The 21,667-nt window shown below is 45.5% G+C and overlaps 1 protein-coding gene and 1 non-coding gene across 2 annotated transcripts; both read left to right on the top strand.

The window, feature by feature from the left end:
* The first annotated feature begins 195 nt into the window (after positions 1-195).
* EPOR (erythropoietin receptor) lies at positions 196-21,058 on the top strand. The gene is made up of 8 exons (XM_033173523.1): positions 196-433; positions 6,436-6,577; positions 8,767-8,951; positions 11,860-12,008; positions 12,100-12,250; positions 18,466-18,553; positions 19,848-19,935; positions 20,214-21,058. The coding sequence occupies exons 1-8, from the start codon at positions 259-261 to the stop codon at positions 20,775-20,777; spliced, it is 1,542 nt and encodes a 513-aa protein (XP_033029414.1). The 5' UTR covers positions 196-258; the 3' UTR covers positions 20,778-21,058.
* On the top strand, positions 2,497-2,569 carry TRNAK-CUU. The gene has a single exon. It is a non-coding gene; the product is annotated as a tRNA-Lys (tRNA).
* Positions 21,059-21,667: the final 609 nt, after the last annotated feature.

Below are 21,667 nucleotides of genomic sequence, written 5' to 3'. Positions count from 1 at the left end.
GCGAGATGCCAGAAGGAGCATATAACGCACGGGCCTTGAATTTCAGTTCCCCTCTGTGAAATACACCCTTATTCTGGCAGTGCAGGAGAAATATCCAGGGAGGCTGATCCCTGACTTCCCAGCCTCTGCTCAGAGTTGCTGCTTTTGCTGCTGCTGCTGCTGCTGCTGCCGCCGGCGCTGCCACCACAGTAGAGCCCGCCCTTTATCTGCAGCCTCCAGCAGGGAGCAAGGCAAGGGGTAAGCAGCTCTGACAACCAGATGCAGATTCGCAGAGCAGGTGGAAGGACACTTTTGGCGGGGAGACTCTCCTTCACCCGTGCAAGCATGGAGCGAGGCTGGAGACACACCGCTACCCTCTGCGTCCTGGTTCTTTGGGCCTCCGGCTCATCCCACGAGGGGCTTGGAAAACTGGGCGCCAGCTTCGACAGCAAAGGTACCGCGCTGGCCACCTGGGCCCTGTCAAAGTAGGGGGGGGGGGTTGAAGGGGATAAGAGAGCAATTGCCAAGGTGGGGAGCTGGGGGTCAAGGAGTGCTCAAATTGAAGCTAAGAAACTGCCTCTTAATGTACTGTGACTGCCCACCTTGCAACTGGCCAGACGCAGAGTCTCTTTCCAGTATTCTGGATTGCGCCATATGGCTAAAATATGAGGCAACCTCCGCAAGATTGATCTGATCTGATCTTGCCTGGTTTGTGTACTTCATCTGCTCCTCGCGGTTTTCATGTAAACTTTCTCTCTCTTCCTGCGCTTTCTCTCTCTTCCTGTGCTTAGGAACACTGTTATCGGCCGCGTTGAAAGCAGAAATTTTGCAGCTTGGCAGACATTGCCCCTCTAAAGAAAAAAGGAGATCTGGGGGGTTTAACAGTGGAGCAGGTTCTTGTAAGGCCCGGTGGATTCTTGTAAATTTGAAGTCTCTCAGCTTAATTAAAAAAAGGACCCCTCCCTTAACTGTGGACACGAGTGTTGGGGTAACCTGGAAGGGGAGGAGGTTGAGGCAAAGCGGGGTGGGTGGGTGGGTTATTGGGTCTATTTCTGTTGAAGGTAGGATGTGACCGATTCAAAGGTCAATGAAATTGACATGACACCAGTAAGGCATTCCCAAAGTTTGAGGTTCTAAAGCTGCAGGCTTTCAGATCTTTATGTATGTTTGTTTTCCTGTGGGAAAGAATATGTCTGTGGCCGACCTTTTGTACATTCCTGGCCACACATCCCTCGCAAGTAGACCTGAGGGTGTATTAACAAAGCAGATGCAAAATTTCAGAGTGCACAATTTCCATTGTGGCAATTTTGACATCCCTGTTCCCCTCAGGCAGCTGAAGTTCTGTAGTTAAAGCTTATGTTGTTGTTGTTCAGTCGTGCCCGACTCTTAGTGACCCCATGGACCAGAGCACACCAGGCACTCCTGTCTTCCACTGCCTCCCGCAGTTTGGTCAGACTCATGCTGGTAGCTTCGAGAACACTGTCCAACCATCTCATCCTCTGTCGTCCCCTTCTCCTTGTGCCCTCCATCTTTCCCAACATCAGGGTCTTTCCAGGGAGTCTTCTCCTCTCATGTGGTGGCCAAAGTACTGGAGCCTCAACTGCAGGATCTGTATAGGGTGAGGAAATACCTTGTTGTTTCCTGACTTCACCCATGTAGTCATTAGATTTGTAAGCCCAGTAGTTAGATGTGTGGGATTTATGATGGCGGGAGATGCTCTTTTGGAAAGTTGCATACCCACCTACCCAAATGTGAAAAGTAGAAAAATAAAATGTGAAATGCAGAATTGCTTCCATTGGGAAGGTTGTAATATGTGAGCATGAACCTACTTTGACCCAATCCCTCCCCCCAAAGAGTCTTGTGGTGGGATTCCACATCCATAATGTGTGTGTTCCAACATAGTTCAAATATTACTTGCCTAAATATCAAGATACTGGGTAATGAATCATCATCATCACCATTTTATTTGTATGCCGCCTTTCCATAGTTAAAACAATCTCAAGGCGGCTTACAACATTTACATAATTACAAGATTTACATAATTACAAACATAACATAATGGCTGCTCTACAGACTTTAAAACACATGTGATTTTTTAACAAGTCTGCCTGTGCGTGGCTTGTTTGCCTAGGGGAGTCCGATATAGTTCGTTCAGTTTACTTAAGGTCAATTTAACGCTTGCTCGTTATTTCATGACCGCAGCATCTAATCAGAACTCAACATATAAAAATGAGTTTTTGTATGGTTCTTATTTGACGTGTCAAATTAAGGAAGCTTTTATTCTACCCTAGACCCCTGTTCAGTTTTGAGCTGCCAATTGTCAAGTGCAGAAGAATCAAGTCATGCACCGGGGAGGCGGGGGTCAGTCCTTCCGCTTATGACAGTTTCCAATCATATGCCCAAATCCAACAAGAGGAAATTTACCTGTTGCCTCCATTTTTGAATGCAACTTTTCAACAAGGGAAGTATATGAGTGCAAAGGGCATTTACTTGCCTGGGTCTTTACATCAAAGCCCTGCCCAGATAGCTCAGTCCGTAGAGCGTGAGACTCTTAATCTCAGGGCCGTGGGTTCGAGCCCCACGCAGGGCAAAAGATTCCTGCATTGCAGGGGGTTGGACTAGATGACCCTTGTGGTCTCTCCTATGAATCTATAAGCTGTATTGCTGTAAGGCAAAACAACAACACCCCTCCCCACAAGGTCCAGAGGCAGATTCTAGAACCCCAAAGGTTCTAGACTCTACTGATTTAGGAAGTTCTTCCTGATGTCTAATCTAAAACCTCCCAGCCAGCTACAGCTTTTCCTCTTCTTCTCTTCAGCTAACACGGTCTCTTTTGATCTGGGCTAAACCTATTCTGTTTTTGTAGCTTTGTGCGTTTTGCACATTCAGGGAAACATCAGTCTCTACTTGCTTGGGATAAGCGAGCAGCCACCCCGCATCTTGTAGTTTCAGCAGAAGCAGATTTCATTTGCTTTTGTCCTCCTACTCCTGCAGTCTCCATTTCGATAACAAAAGAAATGCAAACCTAGCCAACAACTTAACAACTGCTGTTCTCTGTTGTTGACAGTTTCCCGAGGGATGCTGTTTCTGTAGTGCGGAAAACTGGGGATGGAGGAATAGGAGAAATAAGGAATTGTATGAACTCTGCTTCCGTTGCTCATATTGAATCACACACACCCCATTACGCCCAGCCCAGCCCTTGTCTCCATGTGGCTAACGAAAAACCATTGGTCTGACCCCCCATGGGTGAGGCTAAGGATTCCTGGCAGACCCATATAAAAAGTGGGTGGGTGGGAGAAACAAATGGCTACCCCCTCCTCTTTCCTGTACTTTCTCCCGCGGCCTAGACTCTACTGGGACTGAGGGTGTACAGCCAGCTCTTATCTCGGGGAAACAGATGCCAGATGGAGGTGGCTGTAAGACTTCTGTGTTTGTGTGCGTAACGTAAGGAAGAGAACTGGGTCATAAAATACATAGCTGCCGAACATGTGACCTTGCATATGACAGTTTGTACTGTTTCCCTTAAAACAACAACAACAACAATAATCCCAGCAAAATCTGGATTCTATGGCGGTAATGAAGTAGCTTTCATTACCAGAAGCCTATCCGAAGGCATTTAAAGTAAGAAGAATAAAGACAAGATTATCTTTGAGCATGCACAGAGTGCTGCTCCTTTGCTGCTGCTGATTTATTCATTTATTACTGTATTCCATGCATTTGGAAGCTCCTTTCTCTGCAAAGAGGGCACGGAATGTGGGATGCAATAAAGGCAGCATGAAACGGCTGTGCAAGATTAAGAAAGGAATTAAAACAAAATAAAAAATAAAAAATTCCTTCCAGTAGCACCTTAGAGACCAACTAAGTTTGTTCTTGGTATGAGCTTTCGTGTGCATGCACACTTCTTCAGATACAGGAATTAAAAAACGGGATTTCTGTGCAGAAAATGCAGGAGGTTGCCGGGAACAGAATCCAGCTTCCTAAAGATCAAATGTCCCATTATGAGCAGTATGTGGCTGTCGCTAAACTGAACCTCATTTCTGTGAGCCCCAGGTGATGTTTAGCTAAAGATGATAGGATAATATTGTACGAGAAAGTTCTATCCTTTCTTGGCTGCAACTTTTGAGGGGTGGAAGAACTTGGAGCAGAACAGCAACTCGTCATTCATCTCCTTGAACAAAATTTTGTAGAATCACAGGAAGGAGACAGGGGAAGGTGGCAGGCCAACGTGTTCTTCGTGGCTCATTTGGGTCTGAGAACCTCCTCAGATTTCAATTTTTTCCATTAATAATTTTTTTAATAGCCCACATCTTTGTTTCATATATGAAATTTAAAAACAGTATGACAACCCGCAGTAAAAAAAACCCCCCACAAAACTCCACACTGATAAAGGAACTGTACACTAATTACCGGTAGTTGTTTTGTTGGAATAATTTTGTTGTTTGGAATAATACCCAGGAATATTGCTTAGTAAACTCCCCCCTGCAAGTAGTTAGACATCAGATATGGATTAAATTCCACTTTCACAAAATGTATTAAGTTGCTTTTACATTTTAAAGCTGTTTTAAGAAGCTTTATGAGGAGGCGACCCACAAACTGGAAGAAACAAACAAAACTGGAAGAAACAATGGTCACAAGGGATGCTACAGAATTTCAATTTTAAAAGCAAACAAGGTTCTAGTCCTTGAGGTCAGGGATGGGCAACCCATGGCCCTCCAGGTGTTGCTGGGCTCCCATTTCCCATCAACCCCAGCTAGCATGGCCAATGGCCAGGGATGATGGGAGTTGAAGTCCGCCAACACCTCGGGACCCAAGGTTGAGAAACGCTGTATAGCACAGGGTCACTCTGCCAAGCCCCTGGCAAAGTCTTGTGAGACACAAAGGAGGCCTCGATAAGATCACTCTCCACATGGCTTGACTTAAGTTGTATTCCACACAATTAATTCATTTCATCACATTTTAAATTCATTTTTCTCTAACATTTTAACAAAAATATTATCTATCATCTTAATTTTATTCATTCTGTCGTAACTGTTCTTTCACCCTATGAGATCAACGTCATTCTTTTACGATTTACACACCTTGTCTAGATATTCTATAAACCTTCCCCATTCATTTCTAAATGTTTCATCTCCCTGTTGTCTGACTCTCATTGTCATTCTTGCAATTTCCATATATTCCGTAATTTTTTGTTGCCATTGCTGCAGCCATTGCTGCAGTCAGGTTTCAAGTCACCTGGCAAGGGTGGTGGGTGAAATAGCACAGCAGTGGCTGGCGGAGTGTGTGTGTTGCACTCAATCTGGTGGCTTGGTGGGGTCTCGGACAGCAGGGGCATGGGCAGACATCAGCAGAGGGGGTGCACTCATTCTGACACCCTTCCCAGTGCACCCAGTCCACCCCCTGAGACCAGAGGCACAGGCAAGACTGAACCTGGGCCTCCGCACCATTCTTGGGAAATGAAACTTGGAAGGCTGCTTTAAGGGGGGGGGGGGAGACTACTGAAATTCTCCCAACAGTCTGTAAGGAGCTGGAGGAAAGCGCCAGAGGATTCACCCCAGAAATTTCAGCTTGACCCTAATTTTTAGTTCTGAATGCACAGCTTCCCTGGGCAAGGATGAGACAGGTGATGGTGTTGTGGGGGGGGGGAGCAAGGAGCGCCCGCTTGTCTATTCCTATGGGTAGCAGACCCTCCGAGTGTCCCCATTTCCCAGGGACAGTCCCGGATTTACAGAAGCCGTCCCGGTTTCTGATTTGATCCCGGAATGTCCCGCTTTCCCTTAGGATGTCCCTGTTTCCATCAGAGAAATCTTAGAGGTTATGGAGTTATGCAACCCCTGAGCCAAAGAGATAAGTAGCTATACAACCTTTAGAAGACACCTGAAGTTGGCCCTGTATAGGGAAGGTTTTGGTTTTTTTAAATATTTAATTATGTTTTTATATATGTTGGAAGATGCCCAGAGTAGCTGAGGCAACCCAGTCAGGTGGGTAGGACATTACTGTTGTTGTTGTTGTTGTTGTTGTTGTTGTTGTTGTTGTTGTTGAGTAAAGGTAAAGGGACTCCTGACCATTAGGTCCAGTCGCGAACGACTCTGGGGTTGCGGCACTCATCTTGCATTACTGGCCGAGGGAGTCGGCGTACAGCTTCTGGGTCATGTGGCCAGCATGACAAAGCCGCTTCTGGTGAACCAGAGCAGTGCACGAAAATGCCGTTTACCTTCCCACCGGAGTGGTACCTATTTATCTACTTGCACTTTGTCGTGCTTTTGAACTGCTAGGTGGGCAGGAGCTGGGACCGAGCAACGGGAGCTCACCCCATCGCGGGGATTCAAACTGCTGACCTTCTAATCAGCAAGCCCTAGGCTTTGTGGTTGTTGAATAGGACGTCCCTATTTTCTTCGGAGAAATGTTGGAGGGTATTTGGTAATGTTATGCCTGTCTGTCTGTCTGCTTTGCACCTAGCTGCGTATCTGTTGACGGAGGACCGTTCGGACCTCAAGTGTTTCACCCAGCAGCTGGAAGACCTGGCCTGCTTCTGGGAGACATTTGTACCCATGAAGGAGCAAAACAACCAGAGCATGTACAGCTTTGGATACAAATATGAGTAAGTGTGTGTGTAAGCCGTACCAGAGACAGCCAGTCTCAGAGGCTCAGCCTGATCTGGTCTACAGATCCTCTAAGAGCCTGAGGATGTTATGGGGATTTCACCTAAGACTTTCTGCGTTGTTTTCGTTTTATGTGTTATATTTATATAGTGCCTTACCTCTTAGGTGCTCAAGGCATATATGTATATAGAATCATAGAATCTTAGAGTTGGAAGGATCTCAAGGGTCATCTAGTCCAACCCCCTGCAATGCAGGAATCTCTGCTAAAGCATCCGTGACAGACAGCCATCCATCCATCCAACCAACCAACCAACCTCTGCTTAAAAACCTCCAAGGAAGGAGAGTTCACCACCTTCCATCATATTCCCTCCATGAGGGCTGCCAATCTGGTCCGACATAATCATTAGTAACAAATGGTTACATCATATGAGAGTATGCAGAATTAACTATACAATATATTTCAGGGACATTCAGTCTTGATGCATTTTATCTTATTAAAATTTATCCTTATTAATTATTATGAAAAATATGAAAAAGGGGAAGCTAGTATTACAGTTTTGGTGCTAACAAGATGCCAAGGGAAGCTATACTTATATTGATTGACAAGCTGAAAACCTGGTCTGGTTTTTCATCATTATTACTATTCCAAAACCCAATACATAGCTTCCATTTATTTTTGAACGCTTCTTTGTATTTTGATGCGTCTGTACGTAATACAGGTTTTCTTTTTGCAGTATCGCTGACCTTTGCTAAATCTAGGATGCGTTACTACCCAATTCCTGCCTCCCACATCTCTGTTCTGTTTCGAAGGACTCCTGGGAGATGCATCAAAGTGGTGTTAGTAGATCGTGTCTGTGCAAAATATATACAGAAGTGCCAAAATAGGAAAGAGTCGGGTTAGAATGAGGGTCATACCTGTAGTATTAGTCCAATAGGTTTCTGTGTCCCAAAAGTCCCAGGAGCCTGTATTTTACCCTCATATTCCCCAAACTCCCAGAGGTTAGAAAACTGATATTTATGTTGCATAAAACAACAGATCTTGAAATGTACTAAAGGATTCTGACAGTAAGCGCTGTTTGACAGTGGAATGGACTCTCCTTCTTTGGAGGATTTTAAGCACAGGTTGGAGGGCCACCTGTAACGGATGCTTCATTTGAGATTTCTGCATTTCAGGGGGCTGGACTAGAAGACCCTCGACAGAGGTGTACCGAGCCGCTTGGCTGCCTGGGCAGCAAGCCAAGCGGCACCCCCCAGGGCGGGGCCTCGCTCCGTAGCATATGCATCATGTCCGCACATGCGCAGTCTCTGCAGGCAGTCTGTCCGGACTCCCAAGCTGCCGCCCGGCACCCCTTCCGTGTGGTGGCTGCTCGCATGGAAGGGCTGCCGGGCAGCGGCTTGGAAGTCGCACTCGCGGGGAGGGTGGCACAGAGTGTCACCCTCCCCAGGCTGGAACCCAGGGTGCCCCGCCCCCTACGCCCCGCCCTCGCTACGCCACTGACCCTCGGGGTCCCTTCCAGCCTTTCGATTCCACGATTCTATGATCAACATGCCTATGATTGCTCTGTGAGTGTAGCTATTCTGCGTGAAATTTTCTTGAGTGGGCTCCTTTGGAAACATGGGAAGTAGAAAGAGGAGGCTGAGGTGAAGAAGGAGAGAGAATGGGCAGAGAAGACAGGGCACAGTAATAGGGGCTGCTGAGACGAGGAATGTTGACGTTCACACATTGATTTGCGAGAGCCACATCGTCTCTCTAATTCACGAAGAAATCGTATGCCTCAAAGGTAACGCGACGAGGAGGCCATTCAAAGGATGTATGGTCCAAAACAGCTTTTATGCAAGTGCTTTATGGAGAAGAAAGCCAGTTCCACAGCAGGCTGCTTCTTCAAATGTAGAACAGGAACTCAACGTGCCTGAGAGCTGACTTGTATGGCAGGCCAGGAGGGCCAATGCACTACAGTTCAGTATGTAAAATTTAGTCCTATGCTGACTAGCGTTGACAATGAGCTTTACAAAAAGAAGTTGCCCAGGTCAACACAGCCCTAAGGGATGTTGGCCTTGACCTCAAGAGCCCCCCTAAACTCCCATCTTCCTCCTTCAACCCTGCTAGGCACAATGCTTGCAATAGAAGCTGCTTCTCAAACTTTAAATAATAATAATAATGCGGCATTTCTCACCTGCTTTCATTCAGGGACGACGACTCTTTGAAATGGTGTAACTTGACTGTGGAGTACACACCCCGGAACACAACGCGATACACTTGCTTCTTTCCGAGGCAAGACGTTTCAGCCTTTTCCCCTCTTGAGATCAAGGTCTTTGATGGGCGCTCCCCCCAGAGCACTCTGTACAACAGAACCATCTTTGTGGAAAAACTACGTAAGTGCCCAATGCGAAGTGGGTGGGCCTTGCAGGAAATGACCTGCACCTGCCTCCAAGTCTTCCTAGACCGGGTGGGTGGGTGGGAACCTGGGAGCGAGAAGAATGTAGATCTGGATCATAGAATCATAGAGTTGGAAGGGACTCTGAGGACCTTCTGGTTCAACCCCCTGCAATGCAGGAATATGCAGCGGTCCCTTACGGGGATCAAACCTGCAACCGTGGCATTATCCGCAGAATGGTAGAACTTTGGGTTATTTGCTATAGGTCAGCAAAGGTTTCTGACTCCCAGTGGATTAATGATCGCAACAGCAAAACGACCCCTTTCCACCTGAATTAGGCTATCAAAATGAAGAAAGCACAAGAGGAATAGACTTTTGTGCGAAAAGAGCGGTGAGCTCAGTTCTGGTACGGAAAAGAAAACAAGTTCAGAATGTGCTCAAAGACACCCTAACCCACACCACACCTTTAAACCAATTTAACAGCTGTGACTTCCCTCAAAGAATCCTGGGAAATGTAGTATGCTAAGGGTGCTTAGAGTGGCTAGGAGACGTCCCACAGAGCTTCATTTCTCAAAATCCTTAACAAACCGCAGCACTTTCTTCCCACTAGTATAATCCAGATTCCAGACTACTGTACCTGAGTCTAAGGCAGACGTGTTTGTGTGGGGAGGACTAGCAATGTTTTGCACTACAAGTCCCATCAGCCCCAGCCAGCATGCCCAAAGGTCAAGGGTGATGAGAGTTGTATTATAACAATGTCTGCCGGGTACCAAGTTGGTGAAGGCTGCCTTATCTACACCTTTACGACAATAGAGGCAGAAACTGGAGAGGTGAAGCTTTCTGATCTCCATTCTAAAACCTGTTCAATTCCTACCGTGTTTCTCCTAAAATAAGACACTGTCTTATATATTTTTTTGCTCAAAAAACCACAGTATGGCTTATTTTCAGGGGATGTCTTATTTTAACCGCGTCGCATCGGTACGCTGCATAGCCACGCCTCCCCAGGCTGTTTTAATGGGAGGTACCGCATCACTGGCTTATTTTCAGGGTATGGCTTATTTTTGGGGAACGGCTTATATTTCGCAAATGCATAGAAATCCTGCTATGGCTTATTTTATGGCTATGTCTTATTTTAGGAGAAACAGGGTATATATCAGGCACGTCCAACAGGTAGATTGTGATCTACCGGTAGATCACTGGATGTCTGTGGTTGATCACTGGCTCCCCCAAAGAAGCTCAACAACTTTGGCTCCCCTAAGAAAAGCTCAATTTTTTTGCCCTGCACCACCCAAAAACAGGGATTTCCTTCTCCCTAAAAAAAAGCTCAATAACAACTTTGACCTGAATGCCTAAAAAACGGGGTTTTCCTCCTCCCCAAAAAAGCTCAACAACTTTGACCTGAACCCCCCAAAAAGGGGTAGATCACCGCCAGTTTTTAGCTCTGTAAGCAGATTACAGTCTCTTGGGAGTTGGCCACCCCTGCTATATATTTTACAATTGTTAAAGCCACAGAAACATTTCTCAGAGTAATTTGTAGTGGCCAGTGCTTTTTTTCTGGGGCTTAAGGGTGCTTAGAGTTCTTTTCTTTTAAATGTGCTTGTGCACATTTGCTCACAAGATCACACTGAGTTCAGTGGAGCTTACTTAGGGTTGCCATGTGTCCTCTTTTTCCAGGACATGCCCTCTTTTCAGGGCTAAGATTTCTGTCCGGGTGGATTTTTTTTAAAATTGGCCAAAATGTCTCTGGCTATACTTTCTGGATGAGACATAGACATAACTGGTGGTTGAAGACTTGCTTCTCTTCTCCTGACCTCTCCCCCCCCCCCGATAAATCACAATTTCTATAGCCTACATACAGTACAGGTATTTAAAATGAGAGTCATCATGGCGTGCTCTTTTTTGCTGTTCAAAATATGGCAACCCTAAGCTTACTCCCAAATAAACATAGCTTGTAGTGCCCAGCCCGTAGATCAGCTGCACACTTGGTGACGATAAACTACTTGGGTTTTTTTTGGGGGGGTGGCACTGTGGGTTAAACCACAGAGCCTAGGGCTTGTTGACCAGAAGGTCGGCGGTTCAAATCCCTGCCACGGGGTGAGTTCCCGTTGCTCAGTCCCAGCTCCTGCCCACCTAGCAGTTCGAAAGCATGTCAAAGTGCAAGTAGATAAATAGGTACCGCTCCAGCGGGAAGATAAACGGCGTTTCCATGTGCTGCTCTGGTTCGCCAGAAGCGGCTTAGTCATGCTGGCCACATGACCCAGAAGGTAAATAGCGTTTCTGTGCACTGCTCTGGTTTTGCCAGAAGCGGCTTAGTCATGCTGGCCACATGATCCTGAAGCTGTACGCTGGCTGCCTCAGCCAATAAAGTGAGATGAGCGCCGCAACTCCAGAGTCGTCCACGACTGGACCTAATGGTCAGGGGTCCCTTTACCTTTACCTAAGCTTACTCCCAAATAAACGTAGCCTGTAGTCACTGGCGTAGGAAGGGCGGGGCACCCCAGGCAGTGCGACCCCGATTGGGTTCCATCTTGGCACGGCACGCCCCCAGAACACGCGCCCCGCCCCTGCGGGCGGCGCACCCCACCCCCAGAATGCACGCCATCCCCAGCTTCCCGCCCCCGGTGCCGGAGCATGATGCTCCGCCACTGCCTGTAGTGCCCAACCAGTAGATCAGCTGCACTCTGTGTGACCATAAACTACTTGGGTTTTTTTGGGGGGGGGGCAGGAACAGAGGCTAGCAGTGCAGTCAATAGGGAGGCAAGATAATGTGCGTTTGCACTAGATAGGAAAGAGGGTGCAGTTGATGTGTTGCCTGTTGTGTCCCCTAAGTGTAAGAAGAAAGAAAGAAGACCTCTAATTCTGTCGCCACTGAGCTGTTCTCACATCCTGCTCCTTTCCTCTTCCAGTTTTCCTGGATCCCCCCTCTAACCTGGCAGTGCAGCTGTTGGAGCCTCCGGGACAGCTGAATGTGAGCTGGCAGCCCCCCATTCAGTACATGGACAATAGCATCCGCTATGAGATGGCCATCTTCCATAAGGGTAGCATAGTCCAGCGGGTAAGTCGCTTTTGTCCTTTGTTACCTGCCTTTCGAAACTCCCTCCTTCCCTCCCTCTGACCTCTGCTTCCCCCCCCCCTTCTGCCTCCAGGTGGAGATTTCCAATGGGCAGACATATTACCTCCGGAATCTCAAAGGAGGAACCCGCTACACGTTGGCTGTGCGGGCCAAGCCGAATGGAGTCAGCTTTGATGGCTTCTGGAGTGGGTGGTCGCAGACGGCGTCAGCCATGATACCTAGTGGTAAGTGCTCTTTGGGCAATTTTGGCCGCAGCCATGGCGCTGGGCCGGTTGGAAGTAGCCGCTTAATTAGCATGGAGCAATGCTCATAAAACCACGAGAAGCTGAGAAACTGCCTTTAAGGAAAAATGAAACAAAAACCAAAGAAGCATTAAAAAATAATAACAGTGGGCGCCTTCTGAGAACCCCTGGGGACCCAGGTGGCGCTGTGGGTTAAACCGCAGAGTCTAGGGCTTGCTGATCAGAAGGTTGGCGGTTCAAATCCCTGCCACGGGGTGATCTCCCGTTGATCGGTCCCAGCTCCTGCCCACCTAGCAGTTCGAAAGCACGTCAAAGTGCAAGTAGATAAATAGGGACCGCTCCAGCGGGAAGGTAAACGGTGTTTCCGTGCACTGCTCTGGTTCGCCAGAAGCAGCTTTGTCATGCTGGCCACATGACCCAGAAGCTGTCTGCGGACAAACGCCGGCTCCCTTGGCCTATAGAGCGAGATGAGCACCACAACCCCAGAGTCGGACACGACTGGACCTGATGGTCAGGGGTCCTTTTACCTTTACCTTTCCTGAGAACCCCACCCCCAAATCAACAAGAACGAAAGCCTCAATAACACTGGAACAAAAATCCCAAGCCTAAGGAATCCAAAACAGAGCACAATTCACTTTACATCTGTCCAGCATGAGTCCATTTGAAGGGAATAGGACCTCAAAACAACATTAAACCTAGGTTACGTGGAAGCATTCACAAACACACCACAAAGACGTAACCGGCTGTATCAAAATGACATTCATGCAATATATTTCTCTCTGTATCAAAAGTTCTTCACAGACATAGTCTAATGTAGAGATCAGCAAAGTTCAGCAAAGTAGCAGAATGAATAAAAGTCCCAATGAACGATATCGATCACAAAGTCCCAGATATGAACTTATCCACATATGTCTCTGTGTTTGTGTGGTCCAAACAAAAGCTTTCACAATTCACAAGAAGAGCTTGCACAGTTCACGGACAAGGTTTCCTGGAATAGTAACCCTGTTTCGCCCTCCTGGGCTTCATCAGAGGTGCACGCCTCTAAATAATGCAAACACAATATGGTAATACAACATCTTTGTACACAAAATCTAAATAATACAAACAATATTGACAATTATAGTAGTAGTATACATACCATATAATGTGTATCAAAATATACGACTCTCATGACATAGTGGTTTCTTGCATAAAGTAACAATAGTAAACTCAGGTTATATAGATAGATACAATAATGTTTTTTGCAAAAGAAAGAAAGAAAGAAAGAAAGAAAGAAAGAAAGAAAGAAAGAAAGAAAGAAAGAAAGAAAGCTGCACATGGGAAAATTCTTCCGCCACTTTTCAATTCCCAACCTTGGCTTCTTCCAGAGAGCTATTTTCTGCCCAGATGGTGCATAAACTGGTGGTGTTGATGGGAGACAGGAGATTGCTGGTGTGTGTGTGTGTGTGTGTGTGTGTGTGTGTGTGTGTGTGTGTGTGTTAGATAAATCCACTGTAGATGGAAGAAAGTCCCTATTTCCTTTGCGTTTCTAGAAGACAATGGCAGCCCGCAATTCTTTTTCTTTGAGGAGATATCAGATTGCCTTGGCCCAACCAACATCAAAACTCGGATATCAGTGGGGACAAAAAAAAAAGCTTCTTGAGCTTGTGGGAATATTGCTGGGGGAGAACCAGGATCTGAAGTATCCAAAGCCATTTTGGTTCCCTAATACAGCCCCGAACCAGGGAGAAATTTAGACCGCTTCAGAAACTGATCTAAATCTCTCCTGGAAATTTATGTTATGACAGTTAAAACTGTGAAAAATGAAACAGACGTAGGGTTGCCATATTTTGAAGCGCAAAAAAAGGATGCTATGATGACTCGTTTTAAATACCCTGACTATATGTAGGCTATAGAAGCTGTGATATATCATAGAATCATAGAATCATAGAATCATAGAGTTGGAAGAGACCACAAGGGCCATCCAGTCCAACCCCCTGCCAAGCAGGAAACACCATCAAAGCATTCCTGACCGATGGCTGTCAAGCCTCTGCTTAAAGACCTCCAAAGAAGGAGACTCCACCACACTCCTTGGTAGCAAATTCCACTGCCGAACACCTCTCACTGTCAGGAAGTTCTTCCTAATGTTTAGGTGGAATCTTCTTTCTTGTAGTTTGAATCCATTGCCCCACGTCCGCTTCTCTGGAGCAGCAGAAAACAACCTTTCACCCTCCTCTATATGACATCCTTTTATATATTTGAACATGGCTATCATATCACCCCTTAACCTTCTCTTCTCCAGGCTAAACATACCCAGCTCCCTAAGCCGTTCCTCATAAGGCATATCGTTGGGGGGGGGGGACAGGAGAAGAGAAGAGGAAAGCAACCACCAGTTATGTCTATGTCTCATCCAGAAAGTATAGCCAGAAACATTTTGGCAAATATAAAAAATCCACCCAGACAGATATTTTTACCCCTGAAAAAGAGGACGTGTCCTGGAAAAAGAGGACACATGGCAACTCTATCAGGAGTGCCCCTCCAGTCTCACTTCCACCCTGCTTGTGAGAGCCTTGCAGGGCTTTGAATGGGCAATGATGTGTGTGTGTGCACACTCCACCAACTAGCCATAGTATTTCATAGTTAGGGGTAAATTGAAGACCATAAACTATTGGTGGTGCTTGGCATTTTGCTGGACCCTACTTGTACTTATGGGATGCAGGTGGCGCTGTGGTCTAAACCACAGAGCCTAGGGCTTGCAGATCAGAAAGTGGGCAGTTCGAATCCCCGTGACAGGGTGAGATCCCATTGCCCGGTCCCTGCTCCTGCCAACCTAGCAGTTTGAAAGCACGTCAAGTGGAAGTGCAAGTAGATAAATAGGTACCGCTCCGGCGGGAAGATAAACGGCGTTTCCGAGTGCTGCTCTGGTTCACCAGAAGCGGCTTAGTCATGCTGGCCACATGACCCAGAAGCTGTACGCCGGCTCCCTCGGCCAATAAAGCGAGATGAGCGCCGCAACCCCAGAGTCGTCTGCGACTTGACCTAACGGTCAGGGGTCCCTTTACCTTTACCTTACTTGTACTTATATTTACCCCATATTCTTAGTAAATTTGCTATGATGTTATCCTTGTTTAAGCTGGTTTCCAATATTTCATTAATACAACTTGTAGATTCAATTGTCTTAAGGGTGGTTCAGTTTCAACCCCAGTCATCTCTAGATTGGTATCCATTCTGTTAGTCATTTAAAGGCACTGGCAAAATAGTAAAGTTTATAAATTGGAAATGATAAGCCACCCTTTTTTCTTGTCCAGCAATACAACCTCTTTAATTAATTCTTTGCTGCTTCCTGTTCCATATAAATTGCGGAACTAGGCTTTGCCACATTTTAAAATTAAGATTCATTTGCTCATTTTGCCAAAGCCTGAAAAATGACATTTAATTGGGGAAAGATTATATATAATTTTAGCCACGTGGTCAAATAAATATGTTTCAGTTATTCCATTGTTCTGCTTTGGAACTTCTTTTCTTATCTAATATTCCCAAAATTCTCTTCATAGAAATGCTTTCACTTTTTCTTAATATTATACAAATATCACACAGATCTCTTCCTTACTCATTGGTGATCTAATTTTGTTCTTTTTAGAATATCGCTTTGTATATGTAAATATATATTGATTATTTCTGTTTTGTCCTTGTTAATTTTAAGGCAAACAAGAAGACAATATTGAAAAAAGAATCTTCTCCAGCTACAGATAGAATTTACAATCTCTATTATTGTTTAGGCATTGCTGTGAAGAAAGTTACATACCAGCTACTTTTCTGTGCGCAGTTCCTTTGTTTTCTACATCTATTATGCTTATTAAAGGTTCCAAACGGAGAACAAATAATGAAAATGACAGGACCTCTGTGTCTAGTTCCAGTACGCAGAATGAATTTGATATTTGGTCATCAACCTCTATCCTTGCAGTTGGGCTGTTATTAATAATGTTAATCGAAGTAAAGATTTTTTCTCTAAAGTAAGCTTTTAATGTTTAAAAAAAAAAGACCGTTATGTTATCAAAAGCTTTTTTTGCATCAAAACCATTAATAAAGGCTGTGATTTTACTTTCTTTACATGAACAATTGTGTTTATATTTTTCCATACATTATCCTTCAAATATCAGTTGGATATAGATCCTGTTAATCTCCTATTCCAATTCTCATCTGTTATTTGTTCTCCTTTTTGCAATCTCATGTTTCCCATTCTTCCCTCAAAACAGATTTTTCTTCCAGACTGTTGCCATTTATTTCTGCATTTCCTCCTGTTTGCCTTTTGGAGTCTCTGTTTCCCACTTTTGATATACACAATAGACTCAGTTCTTTATCTTTTTAATATCACCCATTCTCAAAACACATTTTTCATGTTTAACAACGAAAAACATCCAAAAGTATGGCCCTTTAATCCGGATGCTAATATTTCACTTTTTGCTTCACAACCAATATTGCATTTTACTTTGGGCATTAAACATTGCACCTTAAACAAGAAGCAGAAATTATACTTTACCCACCACCAGTTATTACATTCAGCAGGATAGCAGCTATTAGAGTTTTACCTAACAGCTGCTTTTGTACAATACTCCAGTGAAAAATAATTCAGTTAGAAATACAACAGCAGAAGTGCAATACTATTTCACTATAAGCTCAGCCACAGATATTGTAGTTTGGTAATTTAGTACTTGCCAGTGAGAGAAATATAACTACCAAACATACCTGGGATAGCTCAGTAGAGCATAAGACTCTGAATCTCAGGTTTGTGGGTTCAAGCCCTATTTTTGGAAGAAGAAAACTCCTACATTGCAGGGGGTTGGACTAGATGACACTCATGGTCCCTTCCAACTCTGTGACTCTATGATAATTATCTACCATGCATAATTAGTATGTTTCTATGTTCTTGACAAGTTTGTTTATTGTTCAGTCCAAAAGATAATGGGCTTTATTAGTTAACAGCTCCACAGGATTTAGTTCATTAAAAGGTCCGGTATTATTTTATTAGAAAAGTAGAACTTCAGCAATTTGACAATACTAAGTTCCATTGTTGTTAATGCACATATTTCTAGTCCAGGACAAGGCAACCTGTGGCCCTCCAGTTGGTCATCTCTGGCCATTGACCATGCTGGCCAGGACTGATGAAGCTGGAATCTACCTACATCTGGAGGGCCACAGGTTCCCCACCAGCTTCCTCTTCCATCCACCTTTTTCTATTGTCTTTAAGCAGTCTATTTACTTTTTTCACTTATTTGGTTTAATCAGTAGCAACCCTGTATGGTGGGGGTGGATCCACCCTCCCCAAACCGGTGCCACTGCAACTTACCTGGACAGGCAGGACATGGTTGTGATGAGGTCAGGGCTGCATGGTTTTCTGGTGTGCCCATGCAAACTCTATTGTCACCCTGTCATGCCCCAGCTCATTCAGCTAGTGACCCTGACATCTAGAGGGTGGCTGAGTGGTTCCACCATACCCCAGGGACCTAATGTTGAAAGAACTCGTTTTTCTCCACCTTCAGGCCCAATGTCTTCCACAAGCTACATCTGCAGCCTCTCCTTTGCTGTCTTCAAATGCCATCACCAAGCACAAACTTGACACCATTGCCACATTGTTATGGGGTGGGGTGGGGTTGAAGCCTCCCTCAATTGCTGTGGTTTCTGCTCTTCCAACTCCCGGTTGGAGCAATAGCTTACCTTGCTCACAGGTGGTTGCTGAAGGCAGGTGTAGCTCGTAGTGCTTTGACAATTCTCACTGTGCTACCTCTTCAGATAATGTTTTCTAATCTTCATTATCTGGGTCAGGAATGGAAGGGTGGTCATGGAATGGTGGGAGACTTAGTGGTCAAGAAGAATACATGTTAGAGCACTCAATTGACTAGATGACGTGATGATAATGACCACAGTTGGCCCACTCAGGAGATTTCAACATGGTGTTTTGGCCTTGTAAGTCCTCTGAAGTATTGTAACAGTCATGATTCACTATCTACCAAGACATCTGAAAAGAACCAGGTAGTAAGCTGAAATCCAGGCAAGAGCGTATTACTGGTTCATCCTACCATGTCCACTGCCAGATGTATGTGCTTTCTCCACGTAGTGACTATGTAACAGAAGGGTGTGTGAAGGTTACTTGGGTACCAACCAAAGGATTTTTTTATGAAGTGCCTCTTGCTAGGCTAACCTATTCTTCTGACTTGCAGAACTGGATCCCCTCATCCTGACGCTGTCTGTCGTTCTAGTGCTGATCGTTCTGCTGTTGGCTTTCCTCACCCTGATGTTTAACCGCAGGTAATGCCCCAGTTTGTTGATCTTCCAACCCTACCACCCACCAATGGGTGGATGTCCTCTTTGAATACTTGGACATTGGCCATCAGGTCTGGAGGGATTGTAAGAGCATTTTCAATCGCAGAAGTTAGAGCCATCAGGAAATCCCCTAAATTGAGGAGTGGGACATCTGTGGCCCTCTCAGTGTTGCTGAACCACATTCAACACCACCACTGACCATTGGCCAAACTAACTGGGGCTGATGTGAGTTGAAACATCTGGAAGGCTACAGGTGCCCCATCCCTGCCCTAGTTAGTTTTCATTACTAAGGCCAGTGCTTTTTTGCTTTAAAAAAATGTTTAGGGGTACTCTCATTTTCCTACTCATATTGAAATACTGCCCCTCAATGAGGCCAAACTTAGATTCACAAAATGTTTAGGGGTATGTGTTCCCCTGCGTACCACCAGCAAAAAAGCACTGACTACGGCAGGGGTTGTCAAACTGTTCCCTACTGCCCACTAGTGGGCGTTTCAGGATTCTAGGTGGGCAGTAAGGGGTTCTACGGCACAAGCTGAAACCTCCTTCCATCGAGCACTGGTGGGTGGTAAGGAAATTTTACCATCAAGAAAGATGCATTAGTGGGCGGTAGGTATAAAAAGGTTGACTACCCCTGGACTAAGGAGATGTTGGAGTGGGAATGATTTTTTTTTATTATTATTTTTTTAGAATATTTTATTATTTTTCGTATAAAGAACAAAGAAAAAAATACAACACATACACAATAAAAAACAATAAACACTGAACATTAAACAATCATCACCACCAACAATAATCACAAAATATAAAAACATACAGATACAAACCTGAATATACACTTATCTTTATACCATTCTAGTTTCTATCTTCACAGTATGGGACTTCCCCCGTTCCCTCCACTGCATTCAAGATTCATATATATATTGGGTAACTTTGTATCCTTTTTCTTAAACATTAACCATATCTCTTAATAATCTTCTGGATTTAATTAACCAACTCTATTTCATCACTTAATCCATATATCCCAAGATATTCTTAAATCAATAAATCTTCAACAATAAAACCTCTTAAAAACAATTTTATCTAACATTAACTAGCTAAAGCCTATTCTACAAGCTAATTCTGCTCAAATATTCAATTTAACACAATTAACTAAATATTCTTTAAATTTCTTCCAATCCTGCGACACCTTCTCCTCCCTGGAGTGGGAATGATTTTTAACACTTGTGATTGTTATGCACATTCTTACGAAAGTCTGTTCTCTCCTATTATCTCCCACCAGATTTTTGAAGAAGAAGATCTGGCCTGCAATCCCCACCCCAGAGCATGAATTCAAGGATCTTTTCACTATTTACAAGGGGAACTTCCAGGTATTGCACTAGCTGCGCTTTCTTGTCTGCATATGACTTCTCCCTCGGCTTCCTGTACTATACTGTTGCAAAGCCTGGGGGGGTCCTCTGTTTTGTTCACCGCTTTGAAGTTGTTGTTTTTTTTTACAATTAATCTGTGTATAAATTTCATGAAATTAGTAAATCAAAGGAGTGTAAAGAAGAGAGATATATAGTGTCTGAAAACAGGGTTAAAGGGAGAGAGGTGGGGCCTACCCCACCTCCCATCCCTTGATGCTGATATTCCCCTTTCTTTGCAGCTATGGCTGGGGCATCAGAGCACCTACCTGTGGTGGAGCCAGAACTCTCCTTATCTGGAGGAGCAGCCGTTTTTGGTGGAGATCCTGTCTGAATGTGATGTCCGCAAGGCGGATGGCCCTCCCGTTCCTCCGCTCCTTCCCCCCAAGGCACGTGGCGTGGGGGAACCCCCTCGCAACCCAGAAGCCTCCCAAGATGATTACCTGATACTGGATGAAGACTTGGTGCCATGCTGCTTAGGAGGGGATGGCTCCCTGCATTTGCTAGGCATCGACAGCAGCGGGGGCACAGATCTGGCCCTCGATGCAGGAGTAGGGACACCGGACAACAGCCAGGCCTCTTCCAGCTTCGAGTACACTGTGTTTGACCCCAGCTCAAAGAGTCTGTCTCCGCAGCATCGCCAGACCGAGCCCCAGCTCAAAAGCAGTTACCAGATGGTGTCTGACTCTGGAATCTCTGCCGACTATAGCCTTGTGGATTCCAACACTGGCCAGATGAGCTTATACACCAACCTCTGTGACGGGGGGCCACAGCCGTTCCTGCCCACCTACATTGTGTGCTCGTAGCAGCGGGGACCGCAGATCAGCAGGAGAACTGAGGCATCGAGATGCTAGCCCAGGAGCCTGGCACCTCCACCTTCCTTCCTGGTTCTAGCAAAAACGCCGGAGGAAGCCAGTCAAAACGGCTGTGGGGCCTCCAAAGCTCCAGCTGGGCCCAAGTCGCTCTTGTAGGAGGAAGAGAGGTTTGCAAAATGCACGGAAAGGTGATGAAGGACGTAAGAAGAACTCTGCTGGATCAGGCCAGTGGCCCATCTAGTCCAGCATCCTGTTCTCACAGTGGCCAACCAGATGCCTCAACGGGAAACCGGCAAGCAGGACATGAGCACCACAGCACTCTCCCACCCCCTGGTTTCCAGCAACTGGTGTTCGGAAGCATTTCTACCTCCCAGATGTGGAGGTAGCGCATAGCCATTCCGGCTAATAGCCTTTGATGGCCATCTCCTCCATGAATTCTCCGGATCCTTTTTTTTTTTTTTTAAAGCCATCCTATTTTAAATGGGCAAAGGGCAGGAGGCCCATGAAAGAGACTTGTTGCTCCCACAAAAACCCTTTGAAGCAGTCCTTTCTAACATTAAATGTGCTGTGCCATCCTTATCTCATTTGCCACAGATCGGGGACTTGGCCAAAGCACACCTCGAGTTCTGGTGTGGCACAGCAGGTTTGCAAGTAGCAGTGCAGGCTTGGGGCTTGAGGTGTTTAGGCTGAGGTGTGGAATATTGTGGGCACTCGCTTGCTATACAGGCAGCCAGCTTTCTCCCACTCCACACACACTGGGATCAGATGGAACTTTCCTGATGAAACTCCTTCCCCTCTGACCCAGCTCTGTCCTTTTAACTACCAAGCTTTTCGGCCAGACATATTTGACCATTATATTATGTGCCCAAACATTGCAAATA

This window comes from Lacerta agilis, chromosome 16, assembly GCF_009819535.1.
Source record: "Lacerta agilis isolate rLacAgi1 chromosome 16, rLacAgi1.pri, whole genome shotgun sequence".
Classification (NCBI taxonomy): Eukaryota; Metazoa; Chordata; class Lepidosauria; order Squamata; family Lacertidae; genus Lacerta; species Lacerta agilis.
Note: the sequence above shows the minus strand (reverse complement) of the source record. Positions and strands in the feature narration are given on the sequence as shown.

Bases quoted from the DNA above. Each gene is read 5' to 3' on its own strand.
- EPOR (XM_033173523.1), top strand. From the start codon at position 259: ATGCAGATTCGCAGAGCAGGTGGAAGGACACTTTTGGCGGGGAGACTC. The intron at 6,578-8,766 runs GTAAGTGTGTGT...GCTTTCATTCAG, and splicing joins AGCTTTGGATACAAATATGA to GGACGACGACTCTTTGAAAT. The intron at 12,009-12,099 runs GTAAGTCGCTTT...TTCTGCCTCCAG, and splicing joins AGGGTAGCATAGTCCAGCGG to GTGGAGATTTCCAATGGGCA.